Source organism: Eriocheir sinensis, chromosome 6 (genome assembly GCF_024679095.1).
Source record: "Eriocheir sinensis breed Jianghai 21 chromosome 6, ASM2467909v1, whole genome shotgun sequence".
NCBI lineage: Eukaryota > Metazoa > Arthropoda > Malacostraca > Decapoda > Varunidae > Eriocheir > Eriocheir sinensis.
The window spans coordinates 26,194,194-26,206,775 of NC_066514.1; the positions used below are offsets into that span (position 1 = coordinate 26,194,194).

A 12,582-nucleotide genomic window follows, 5' to 3' on the forward strand; every position below is an offset into this window, starting at 1 on the left:
TGCTGTTGTTCGTCAGCAACATCAGGAAGGCTGTCTGTTCTACGTGCTCGATGTTGAAGAGGAGGGAGAGGAAGTAGGGAGAAAGGAAGAGGTAGAGGAGGTAGGGGGAAAGGAAGAGGTAGAGGAGATAGGGGGTAAGAAGTGCAGCCACATAAATGAGCAGTGAGTTGCGATCGGTTTCATATCACGGTGGCGGTGTTATGTGTAAGTACTCGAGTTGGCAACACCTTTCCTTCGTTGCTGACTTACTAACTCTCCAGTATAAATTAAAAGATTAAATAAAACCAAGAAAGTGATTTACGCATAGCTTCAAGTCGTTTTCCCTGTGTAGTTTAAAATGGCTTTGCTACGTTTTCTTTGTCGTGGAGTGGAAGAAGTGGAGAGTTTAAAAAGAATTACTAGGAATGTAGCGTTTGATCGTATCGCCGCAGACAAACGGACAACTGTAATACACACACACACACACACACAGTAGATGTCATCGTACGCCACGCTCTAGATTTTTCATAGATAGGTGGTGACTTGGGCTGTGACTGACGCAACCTCCAACTCTGGCTTGGCAGTTTCACCATCGCAGCTGTGGCGGGGGCTGAGGGGGGCAGAGAGGGGACGGGTGGGGAGAGTGGGTCGGGGCCGGGGGGAGTTGCAAGTACCGGCCGCGAGAGCAGCACAGCCAAACCAGCTTAGTCTGTGGCGGATAACTGGAGTGTTACCAGCGTCCCTCTTGACTCGCGGACTTTACTCATGGTGTGGAGTAAACATTTGATCTTTACGTGACACAAGCCACATCCTCCATCTGTGTGCACGATGGTGTTTTCTCAGGTCTGCCGCGGCCCTTCTGCCGTGCTCCAGGTAAGCTGATGAACAGTAGCGCGTCGAGAAGTAACGTTAGGTCTCAGCCGCTCCTTAGGGTTTCCGGGTCTAGTTAATGCAAGTCGAGTGCCCAGCGAGGAACTTCTCTCAGCTAGACAATAAGCTTCAGGTCTTAGTGAGTTGTAAAGTTGGGTGGTGCTCGACTCAGGCGCGACTTTGCTCTAATCGACCTTAGTAGTGCTGATGTATTTTCACAGGCAAGGCGTTGTATATAGTGAGGGACCTATCTCCATAACGCCTCTTCAGCGAGTAGAGTAATAGAGTATAGCAATAGGGAGACGCGGCCAGAGGAGCACAAAGAGTCCCACAACGCCAGCACATAGGGACCTAACTCCATAACGCCTCTTCAGCGAGTAGTAAATAATAAAAGTAATAGAGTATAGCAATAGGGAGACGCGGCCAGAGGAGCACAAAGAGTCCCTCAGCGCCGGCACATAGAGCAGAACCCGCACAGCAACACGGGAGAGTGCGGTGAAAATGTGGATCACCCCATGAAGAAAGGAGAAAGCTTCGCCGGCGTAGCGATCACACTGAGAGGGCGCAGGGAGGAACGCACTCTGGAGATATTGACTAAATGTACTGTACTTAGATGATGATACAGCTAGTGGTTATATTCTTCTTGTAACGCCATCATACTGTCTTGTTTTAAGGACTTAGTTTAAAATTTAATACCATAACTTAACATGTACCCTAGTGTTCCTTTTCCCATTTTTATTTTCATTATTAGTTTTCTATCGTGATTATTATTATCATTAGCCTTTGGTGTGTCTCCTTACAACGGAACGAACGAAAGACAGCCTTCCGAAAGACCTTAGTGCACTTGGGAGAAGACTGAAATAATCGACGGCATTTTAACGCCAGATTTTCCCTCGGCTCGGTTTAGCATGTAGAAGTGTGGTGGGCATTCAGGCTGTAATATGGACATGACCATCTATGCGAGTGTGTAAATTATATCCATATTATACCCATGGAACAGTTGCATTAATGAGACTTGAAGGAACTTGCAACTCCTCAGACAAAGTGGAAGGAGAGCGAAATTTAACCATTTGAGAACAGTTTCTACAGCAAATCTCCGAGGAGGATGTATCTCAGTCTCGCGTCCGTCAGCCTGCATAGTGAATCATGAAACTCACCCAATTCAAACGCAAAAAGTATACGAATGAGTAGATAAGTCACCGAAGATGTACTTGGCTATCATTTTTTTTTTGGGGGGGGGAGAAAGAAAGTTAAATGGATCTCACTAAATTGTGGATACGATGCTCTGCTCGCGGCCGAAATGTTGCTACCACGAAAGTATATTATTCATAGACTGGTTGTGAGTTTGATCCTGGGCTCCGGCAACATCTTGGTGACTGTTTTGTGACCCTATCAGATGTTGAGTGGATGTCTAACTTGTGTGTGTGTGTGTGTGTGTGTGTGTGTGTGTGTGTGTATTACAAGAACATTTATATTCTTAGTTTTTCTAATTTCATCTAGACTCCGCTGATAATCACTTCGCCAGCTAACGCTCATCTCCTTTCTTTGCAGCCCATCAGCCAGTGGTCCTCCAGCAACGTGGTGGAATGGATGGCCACCCTCAACCTAGCGCCCTACACAGAACTCTTCAAAGCCAAGGACATCAAAGGAGCGGAACTCCTCTCTCTCGACCAAGAAAAACTTGTGGTGAGTACTCCCGCGACACATGAACTGTTTGCATCATACCTTTTTTGTTTCAGCCCAAAGCCTCCGAGCCTGGATATCTCACCACCACCTGTGAATTGATGGTGATTTGGGGTGAAGGAAATCTTACGGTATTGTTGAAAAGTTACTTGTGTTGAAGGACATTTGATGGTAGACGCGGTGTTCATTTAACTAGAAGCGCCGTTTGAAATGGTGTGGGGCATGGCGAAGCTAACGATCCTAAGGTCAGTTGGTGGGTAGGGGCTGATTGGGGGTGGGGGAGTAAATTAAATAGGTAAATTGGTGCATGGAAACACAGACAACTTTAGTACGGTACATTAGGAAACTAGCCTTTAGGTATCACTGATGAACATTATTATCCCTTCCATTAGTGATAGGATTCTTTGAGATAGTCGGTAGTTGCTAAATCAGAAAGTAGAGGCGGTTGTAATATTGTGGGTTATCAGTTTTCACACACACGGGCACCAGTAATGACGCCCATGGAAGTGGTCCATTGTCTTGGCCCCACCGCGGGTACTGGGTTCCGCTGCGGGCGACCCACTCACTGCCTCCACCTTCAGGTTTATTCTGCAGCCATGTCGCATTTTTCCTTACCTCGTCAGGTGTTCTAATGACCCTACACCGCCTACCATCCTTGACAACGTCCATATCATTAAGAGACTGGTAAGGCATTTTCTCGTCACTAAATATTCAGCCTAACCCAATGCGTTGAGTATGCTATGATGGCCTGTGCTTAACAAGTCTTAGTAATGATCATTGATTCATTTCTCCTGTCGTTAGGTTCTGTGTAAGTAATGAGGTAATTAACGCCGCATCGTTTAATATAATTCGTTAAGTGCCATGTGTGCTTAGCGCATGTCGGCCGTTTCCACTTATTGGTGGCTCCTCCTGCTACCCAGTCCTCGGCAACCCCCTTTGTTCAGGCGCTTAAACTCACGGGTCACGGAGCACACAAGCCCCGCATTGATGACTCCAAATTTTAAGTATCATTACTTCTATCCAAACTAGCGAAGCCTCAGAGTGTTGAACATTCTGGAAGTGGTTCACAAAGTAGCGATTGTATGAAGAGGATGTTGAGGGGTAATTACATTGGTAGTTTGTAATAAGGGCGGGGCGAGGCGGGGCACGGCTTTGGGGAACTAAGTAGTGTACATCTGACAGGAGTGCGGGCGACACCTTCCCACCTCCCTCCCTTCTGTCAGCAGAGCTGTGCACTCACATCTAGTCCCCAGTTCTTGTTACTGGTTTTATGTTTTGTTTGTTAGGTTGTTTGGTGTTTATTTGTTGCCTCTGGTTTGTTTGTTTTGTTTGGGTCTTCGTTTTTTCTTTTATTGTTCTTGTTTTAAAATAACTTTGATTGGTATTTTACCTTGTTATAGGGACTCCTTTTAGCACTTAATTGTTGTCACATGTAAATAATTGTTTTAAGTTTTGTAGTTGAGCAGTATTTGGTTGTTTGGTTTAGTGTTAGTCTTGTTCCTCAAGTCAAAATGAGTCCAGTTTTGGCTTCCCCCTTCAAGTCCCCCATGTCTGTGTTTGCAAAGATCAAGCAGTGGTCGTCACGCAAGTCCCATAGACATGACTCCCCCTCCCCAGCCACCCCCATACACACCCAGAAGTCCCTCAAGTTGTGTGACTCGACTGGTGGACAGAGTTCAGACTGTTACTGCACCCCACAGTCCAGCCACTTGGGTGGAGTGACCACCCCAGACAGTGGCGTCCACACTTGGCCCACATCTGAGAGGTTGTCAAGGGTGGGTAGGTCGCCAGTCATGCAGAGTGTAAGCAGTCCCATACCAATCATGGGTGGCAACACTCCTGGTCCTAGCCACTGTCCTAGACTGAAGGCAATAAGTGCATCCCTTCACCTCAAGAAGGAGACATTATCAAAAGATGCACGCTCAGAAGTGAAGGAAGAAGCTCAGCCTGATGAACCACCCTCTCAAAATAGGAATGTTCAGCGACCATCGGTCACTTCAATTGCATCATCAGCAGTGTCATTTGCTACCACTACCACCACTTTGCCCAGTGAGAATTCCTATAGTGACTGCTCTGAGTATGGAGGGTCATGGTGCCTGAAGCTGTCAGACTTGGACTCTCCTGCCTGTCTGTCCCCTCAGAGCCCAGGGTGGCAGTGGCTGATATCTGAGGCAGGGAAGATCCCTTCCAAACAGAATTGTGAGCCTGAGCATAGGGTTGAGAGAGTAGAGGATCAGTTCAAGGAGTTAGGGGTAAATAATAAATTGAGGGAGAGTGTGAGTGCCAGCAAAATCAACACTTGCAGTTCATCAGATATTGTTGAGCCTCAGGTAAAGAAGTTGAGTTATCTGTTGCTAAAATTTGTTCCTGGTCCACATGATTCATATAGATAATCAGCCTACATCTCTGTCGACATGTGCTTTTCAGCACCAATACAAGATATGGTTTGATAGAGGAAAGAACTATTCTCATTTTAATGGAATACATACACAGAACATCAGATGCAAAATGTATGGTAACATAAGGTAGCATACTGACAGGCTCTGTTTTTGTACTAAAAGTGAAGGGTGTTCAGTCGCTGTGTTTTCCCCAGCCTGACAGTTGAATCGGAGACGTGGACATTGACAAAGTCTCTGAAAACAAAACTGAGAAGTGCCCAAAGAGGGATGAAGAAATCAGGACTAGGAGTCACAATAATGGATAGAATAAACTGCAGAACAGACAAAAGTGATGTCATATTGGCAAAATCAATGAAGGCCAATGATCAGAACAGACATGTAGGAGGGCAGACAACAGATGAACAAAAATCACTGCAAAATGTGGGATAAAAAGACTCAATCAAATGTTGTGGTAAATTAAGAAGTTTATGAAATGTTAACAGCAAAATTAGAAACTAAGAGGCATATAACAAAAATAGAAAATAAAAACTTTGGGGGGGATGTGTATATCCTGCAAAGGAATGATGTAGGCAGATGATGATGAAGGTAGTTGTAATTAAGTAAAGCAAATGTTAACATAATAGAAGCACAACTCTTGAGATTCTGACTTATTTGCTGTGCTTTTGGGGTAGTGTTCTGACCTTTAATTTGGTGCATGTCCTAAATAAATAGGGATAATAAGTCTTGGAGCATTTCTGTGGATAAGAAATGTATATTTTATGGAGTGTACCAGTTTAATGACGGTCTACATTCTTTCCTGCAGGGTATGGGCATTAAGGATGAGTTCCACCTGCAGTCCATCTTGGTGTGCATTGGCCAGCTGAAGAATATGTGTCATGAAGGTGTTTATCCTGGAGAGACTTTGGCTGCAAGTGTTGCGGGCGTGGAGTGCAACACCCCCGCCTCCCACCACAACCTCCGCAACCACTCTTTTCATGATCTCCACCGTTGTGACAAGTGTGGCCACCACCTCAGAGGGTTCATTCACCAAGGACAGTTCTGCCAAGGTAAGGTTGTGGCACCTGAATGGAGGAAGGACGTGGTTAGGCTTCAATGAAGGAAGTGAGGTCAATTGTCCTGAATGTGTGGTAGTATTAGCACCTGCGCTGGTGGTCATTTGCAAGGGTAGTCATTATGATATTTAAGTAAGGGCATTTTAAAGCAGTACATAGATTTTTCAGAGGTTTAGAATCAATACGGAAAAAAAAAACCTTAAGAATGCCTCTAATGCTCAATGTTCTGTGCAATTTTTACATTATAACTTTTTCTGGTTTCAGACTGTGGACTTATTGCTCATAGGACCTGTGCTGCTACTGGCCTGCCTCCCTGTGTTAAGCAATCCTCCAAATACTTCCGTCGCCTACTCCTGTCTTCTGTCTTTGGCCTTAGTCTGTGCTCTCAGTTCACCCCTGTGGAGGCTCCTGCCCCTCTGCTCCTCGTGAAATGTTGCCAAGAAATTGTGTTCCGTGTCAAGAACGACCCCAACCTGGACCCATACCGCCTTTACCGCACTCCCCCCCAACAGGAGACTCTGGCCCAGCTGAGGCAGAGCTGTGACGAAGGTTTGTGTCAGTAGAGACTTGACACCATTAATCAACATTTCATAACACAAGGGAACTAGGAAATTCAATAATGAGAGAACCCTGACTCCCTGTTTCTTGGATGAACATTAAAGCCTCTAACCTTTCATCCTTTTGTGAGGTTGTAGTCCCTTGTGTAGTGATTACCAGAGCTGATAAGATCTTAACTCAGAGACAAAAACATACTATCTTAAGCATATTAATATGATCACTCCCTCGGAAGAAAAATTATTTACACATTCTATATTTCTTTTCAGATCTCTGTAATGTTGACCTTAGTATTTATGAGCCTCATGTCATTGCGTACCTGATCAAGAGATATCTTCGAGAGCTCCCGGACCCCGTGATTTCAGAGTCTTTCTATGAACGCTTCATTGAGGCCACTCGCATCCACAATGATGACCAGTGTGCCAAATGTATTTCCCAGATGGTCAAGGAGCTGAGCCCTCACCATTTTTATACTTTGCAGTGAGTATGACTCCTTGTGCCTTCTTTGCATGTTTCACAGGGTCAGTATATACAGACATCCTTAATGTTATATATGAAAATTTTTGTTTCACATTACAAATGTAATTTAAGCAGAATTCTACCCACAATGTATGGGAGTGGTAAAGGCAGGAGCCAAAATGTGATGTCTAACTCTGACTTTCATCTCCTCAGGTTCATGATGAGCCATTTCCTCCAGCTGTGTCAGCTACAGGTCAGCCGGGGCATCATGGAGCCGCCCACGCTGCTCATACAGTCCTTTTGCCATGTCCTGCTTAGACCTCCCTGGGAAAAGATTGTGTAAGTGTCTACAAACATTGGTGTACACAATACGTACTCTACAATACGTACGCTTGTATTAAAATGAAAACCTGACGTGAGGAGAATGACCATAATAAGGCAATACAGAGAGACTCCATTCACCCCTTTTCATACATAGATAAATGACTATGAATAGGAGTTGAAGTTGAAGGACAACACTCATACTTGTAACTGATTAGTTTGTTATTAGCTCTGATGACTTGAGACTCAAAAGAATGTTCCCCTTTCAGAGAGTTGGCACGCAATACAAAAGCTCACATGAGGATTGTTGAGATGCTGCTCCTGAAGGTTGACTGGGGAGAGAAGGTGCCTATGTTTGCCCCTGCCCCAGCCCTCCCTCCCAGACCCACACGTACATCTTGTGTCAACCCTCCAGAGGAACCAAGCCCTCCATCCCCACCTTATGGTCCCAGTTCCCCGTTGTACAATACCACCATCCCCCCCAATGCTCCCAAGGCTCTGCAGGAAGCCGAGTGGTACTGGGGAACCATTACCCGTGAGGACGTCAACGTGCTGATGAAGGACACCAAGGATGGAACCTTCCTGGTGCGCGACGCCTCCACAGGAAACAACGAATACACTCTCACCCTACGGAAAGGTGGCTCAAACAAGCTAATCAAAATTTGTCACCGGAATGGGAAGTACGGCTTCACTGAACCCTATACCTTCAACTCTGTGGTGGAACTTGTCAACTACTGCTGCCAGCAAAGCCTCATCCAGTTCAACAAAGCCCTGGACATCCGGCTGTTGCATCCTGTGAGTCGCTTCCACGGAGAGGAATCTGAAGGTGCCAGAATGAGAGTGGAAGACATCCACAACCGCCTCTTAGATCTCAAAGAACAGTATCAGTCCAAGACGTGTCAGTACAACAACAACAACAAGGACCAGCAGGTCCTCGCCCAGAATATCGTCCTCACCCGGCAGGGCGTAGATGGCTATTATGAGACTATGAACTGGATTGAGGACCAGCTCAAGTTGCATGACAAGTTCAGGAGTGAAGCACAGCCTCATGAAGAAATTGAGTAAGTGGTCTTAAAGAGTCTTTGATCAGTACATTGGAATGCATTGTGAATTAGCATAGTTCCAAGATACATGAAAGTCCACTTTTAATTCAATTGATTCCAAGCTTTTATACTGAAAGAATTTTTCCTAAAATGTGTTTTTTTATTTCACAGTTTGTCGGACAACCGTAAAGTGCTGGTTGGGCGCCTGGATAGGGTCAGAGAAGAACACAGTAAGTGTGAGAACCAACTCGCAAACCTGAAGAGAGAGCGCGTGAATTTGGAGAGGAAATCCAATTCCTTGAAGATGGAGGTTCTCCAACTCACCAAACAGATGGATCAGTACAAGAATATCCTGCTGTCCCGTGGGCTGTCTGCAGACATTGAACAGTCCGAGGCCTCCCAGGCACCTCAGCCTGTGAGTATCTTCTCTGATTATTGTTTGAGTTTTGAAGATCACTTATGATAATTAGATGTTTCAAAGGATAGCTACGTGTAAGTCATAATTGTAACCTTACTTTCATGCATATTGTTAAGATAAAGATATTTTAGACATTGGAAGGTGGGGAATCAACTTCTTTTCTCCAAACCCTGAAACCTTTTCCATATATTTCACAAGTGAAATCTTGTAAGTGAATTATTAAGACATCAAATTTTGTTTCTTTTCAGTGTCCAGAGCTGCACAACAAGTCGCTTTGGTTCTTTGAGATATCAAGGGAGGAAGCCATCAATATGCTGTACAACAAACCTGATGGGACATTCCTCATCAGATCTTCCCAGAATGGAGGCTATGCCTTATCAATTTCGTGAGTATTCAAATGCATCTTTCCAAAATGTTTCCAAATTCTGCTTTCTCATTGAAACTTCACAGATTTTCCGTATATCCAGAATTAAAGTACAAGTGTTAAATTGCAAAGCCAAAATATTTTGACTAATGATCTTTTTCTTCATGCAGGTGCAACAGAGAGGTTCAACACTGCAAGATTTATGAAGGCAAACAAGGGTATGGGTTTGCTGAGCCATTTTTGATATACCCAACACTGTATGATTTAGTCTTTCACTACTCTGAAAATTCCCTCCTCATGCACAATGACCTGCTCAACACTCCCCTCAAGTACCCAGCTGGGGTGGACAGCTAGTAATGGCCTGTGAATAGCAGCAAGTGTGAAATAGTAATGGTGGGTAATTGAAGATGGTATTAATATGGCAACCCACAGACAGCAAGCCTTGACAAATGTTTCCCTGCAGATAAGCAAGGTCATCTAAGACCCAGGATTGCTAGTGACATCCAGTGCATCGCGAGTGAATCTTATCTCAGGAAAGGAAGGCTTTTGTTCAGCTTGTCAGTGATAGGAATTATGCATTCTGCAAAATGAATACAATGGCATTAGTTTGCAGAGCAAGGCGTATAACTGATTGGACATGTTCCTCTGCCCAGTATACATGGCTGAAAGCCAATTTGCAGCTCAACAGCTGCTACCAGAGTTCCTTGGCTGACTTCAATGCAGTCTGACTGAATTAACTTATATTAAAGATATATGCAATGTTAGCTCATTGAACACTGGTAGTGGACTTTAGGAGCCTCATTTCTTACTCCGTGGTACAAAACCATTTCAGGACTAGCAAAGGGAAGTTGTTTAAAAGTGATATTGTCACATCTTACAGAGTTTAGTGCTGAGTGATCAAACTACGGGTAGTACCCCTTAACATAGAGGCTACCCATGCATACATTGTTTTCATAGTGGCCAAAGACATAATCCATTGCCATTATTTTGCTGTCAATGTTTCATAATTCTCCATAACCTATATTGTTTATAATAGTTGATATTTTAAAAAATATTAACAAATTAGATTACCCACTGTCTTATTTGATACTATGAATAGTGCTGTGAAGAATGGTTTTCCTCTTTGTTTCCAAAGATTGTCAAGATCTCTTATTCAGAAAAGATTCAAGTGTTGGAAATCATGTGTGACTGAAGTTATGTTAGTGCATTCCAGTTGAGTTGTAAATACCCCACAAGTCATTACTAGGTGACAGATATGAACTCTAGCAAGTGTGATAATAAACCTTAAGGATGTGAGCAGAAGATAGACACTGCTCCTGCTAGAGACAGTGGCCTGGAGCGGAGGGGTAGCCAGGCCGCTGCTAGTCACCAAAACTCCCGAGCTACATGCCACAAATGTTTGTTAATCATTTAGCTTCATCTCATTTTTATAAACAATTGTATTGTTTTTATTGGTTTTCAGTGTCTTCATTTCCATATTGTATATGTATGTACTATATTTGTGTTTATTGTATATATATTATAGATATCTACATGTATGTCTATATATTTAGATATTTGTGTATATATATAAATATATATGATATGTGTTTCAAATCTTTTCTACACATTATATTTATAAACATTGTCTTCCATCAACTACTGATAGATACACTTGCTTGGTCAGTCAAAGGAGTCGGCAAACCTAACGATTGGATCAACATGTGGTGATCTGACCCGCCGAGCTAGTCCAGGAAAATGTTAAGGGAGGTGTTGGCCAAGAAAATACTGATCTTGTGTGCTACATATTTTTTTAATAAGACTGATCAAATTTTATTTAATGTTGCTTTTCCTCATAAGTATTGCCCACCTAACAAATGCTTTGGTAAGAGTAACCAGAACAACTGGTAGCCCCATGGGGGAGGCAGGCAGGCAGGCAAGCGTGTCCCGGTGAAGCAGTGCTGGTGGGCAGGAGTGGTGAGGGAGGGTGGCTGTCCAGGTGTGGCTCGGGCCGTTGTGTTGAGGTAAACAGTCCTGACTGTGCCAGTCACTACCCCTCAGTGTCGCTTGTCACCTTCCCATACTACAAAGGGAAAAGTCTCAATAAAGTGCTCTTTGGTCAATCTTGCTCTTTTCATCAATCATGTTTGGGAATTGGCTGAGCAGCCGCAAAGGCAAAAATGCTAACCTAATTTATGTGTGTCAAAAGTGATAAGGTAATGTGCCAACAACACTGGAGGGAGTTAATCACCCAACTAAATAAGGTACTTTGCCAGCAACTGTTAAACGGAAGATGGTAAGTCAGCCACTGAATGTCAATACGAACAAATACTTCAATTATGGTTTGTTCAGCGACACCTTGGCCAACAATGATACACAACTCGAACAATGTTCATGGCAAAAACTGGAGATCGAAAGATTTGCCATGATCCGGTATGCTGACTGCTTCACGTTTGCAAGGGAAGCTGCCCGAGTAATGGTGAGTTCTAAGAGTACAGTAGGCTAGTGTTGAGTCGTCAAATAGGCGTAAGTAGATTTCACATTAGATATATAATATAATGTGCATCCCGGTCACTGAAACTGGTGGTGGATATGGTGAAGATGAAATGACTGAGCCTGCGTGACCGGATAAAGTGCTCGACTCGTGACTGAAAAGTTGTGAGTTTGATACCGGCCCTTGGCGAGGGAGGCAGCACCCTTATGACCCTGGCCGAGCTATACAATATAGTCTTGGCTACCTTGCGTCCGGTGCCGAGACCCTTGTGTTAGATTTGAGTGATTGCATCTTTACCATAAGTGAAAATTGAATATACTCAACATCAACAAGGAATGGGTAGAAGGTAACTGAAGGAACTCGGTAGGGCAGAGTGATACGAAGCTTCACTCACCGTCATATTACCATCTGCCACTTTGCCAGACAGCTAATATCAGAGGAGCTACCGCCGAGGCAGGAGTGTGGTGCGTCTTGGTGCCGTGGGAGGACAGGAAGATGGAAGTAATCCCACGCTCAGAAGAGGCCCACCCTGCTAAAAAGCTAATGCGCTCCTCCATGAAGAATATTTACAATTACAAATAATCTAAAAAAGAATCTTTGAACATGACCGATTTAGCCCGTCCGCTGCGATTGGCACGGATTTCGCCTTCACTGGTACCCTAGTAACATGCTCCCAGGTCTTTCTGTGCCTCTGTGGTGGGTAGTGGAGTGTTTCCCATGAGGTATTGGTATGCTGGATTTCCCCTCCCAAGATGCATGACCTCACATTTTTCTTCACTAAATTGTAGCAGCCACTTTTTGTTCCACTCCTGTAGCTTGATGTCTTCTTGTAGGAAATCTGCATCCAATGGGTTAAGAATCTACGAAGTTCCCGTGTTCAGGCGCATCTTTGGAAATAAGCTCTCCCAATCCTATCATCCCTGGCTTCAAGAAAACGAGTGAAGAACGCTAAAAACTAGACAAGCT

General features: G+C 44.1%; 1 protein-coding gene across 3 annotated transcripts in view; it reads left to right on the forward strand.

Annotated features, from left to right (window-relative positions):
- Window positions 1-11,245, forward strand: part of LOC126990852 (phosphatidylinositol 3-kinase regulatory subunit alpha-like) — a 120,853-nt gene extending 109,608 nt beyond the window's left edge. For all 3 annotated transcript variants that reach the window (XM_050849515.1, XM_050849516.1, XM_050849508.1), the window contains 9 exons: window positions 2,401-2,535; window positions 5,734-5,977; window positions 6,248-6,532; window positions 6,808-7,018; window positions 7,211-7,336; window positions 7,588-8,379; window positions 8,533-8,776; window positions 9,028-9,164; window positions 9,314-11,245. In XM_050849515.1, coding sequence (XP_050705472.1) covers window positions 2,401-2,535; window positions 5,734-5,977; window positions 6,248-6,532; window positions 6,808-7,018; window positions 7,211-7,336; window positions 7,588-8,379; window positions 8,533-8,776; window positions 9,028-9,164; window positions 9,314-9,497 — 2,358 coding nt within the window. In that variant the 3' untranslated portion in view covers window positions 9,498-11,245. The remainder of the gene's footprint in view (window positions 1-2,400; window positions 2,536-5,733; window positions 5,978-6,247; window positions 6,533-6,807; window positions 7,019-7,210; window positions 7,337-7,587; window positions 8,380-8,532; window positions 8,777-9,027; window positions 9,165-9,313) is intronic.
- Window positions 11,246-12,582: the final 1,337 nt, after the last annotated feature.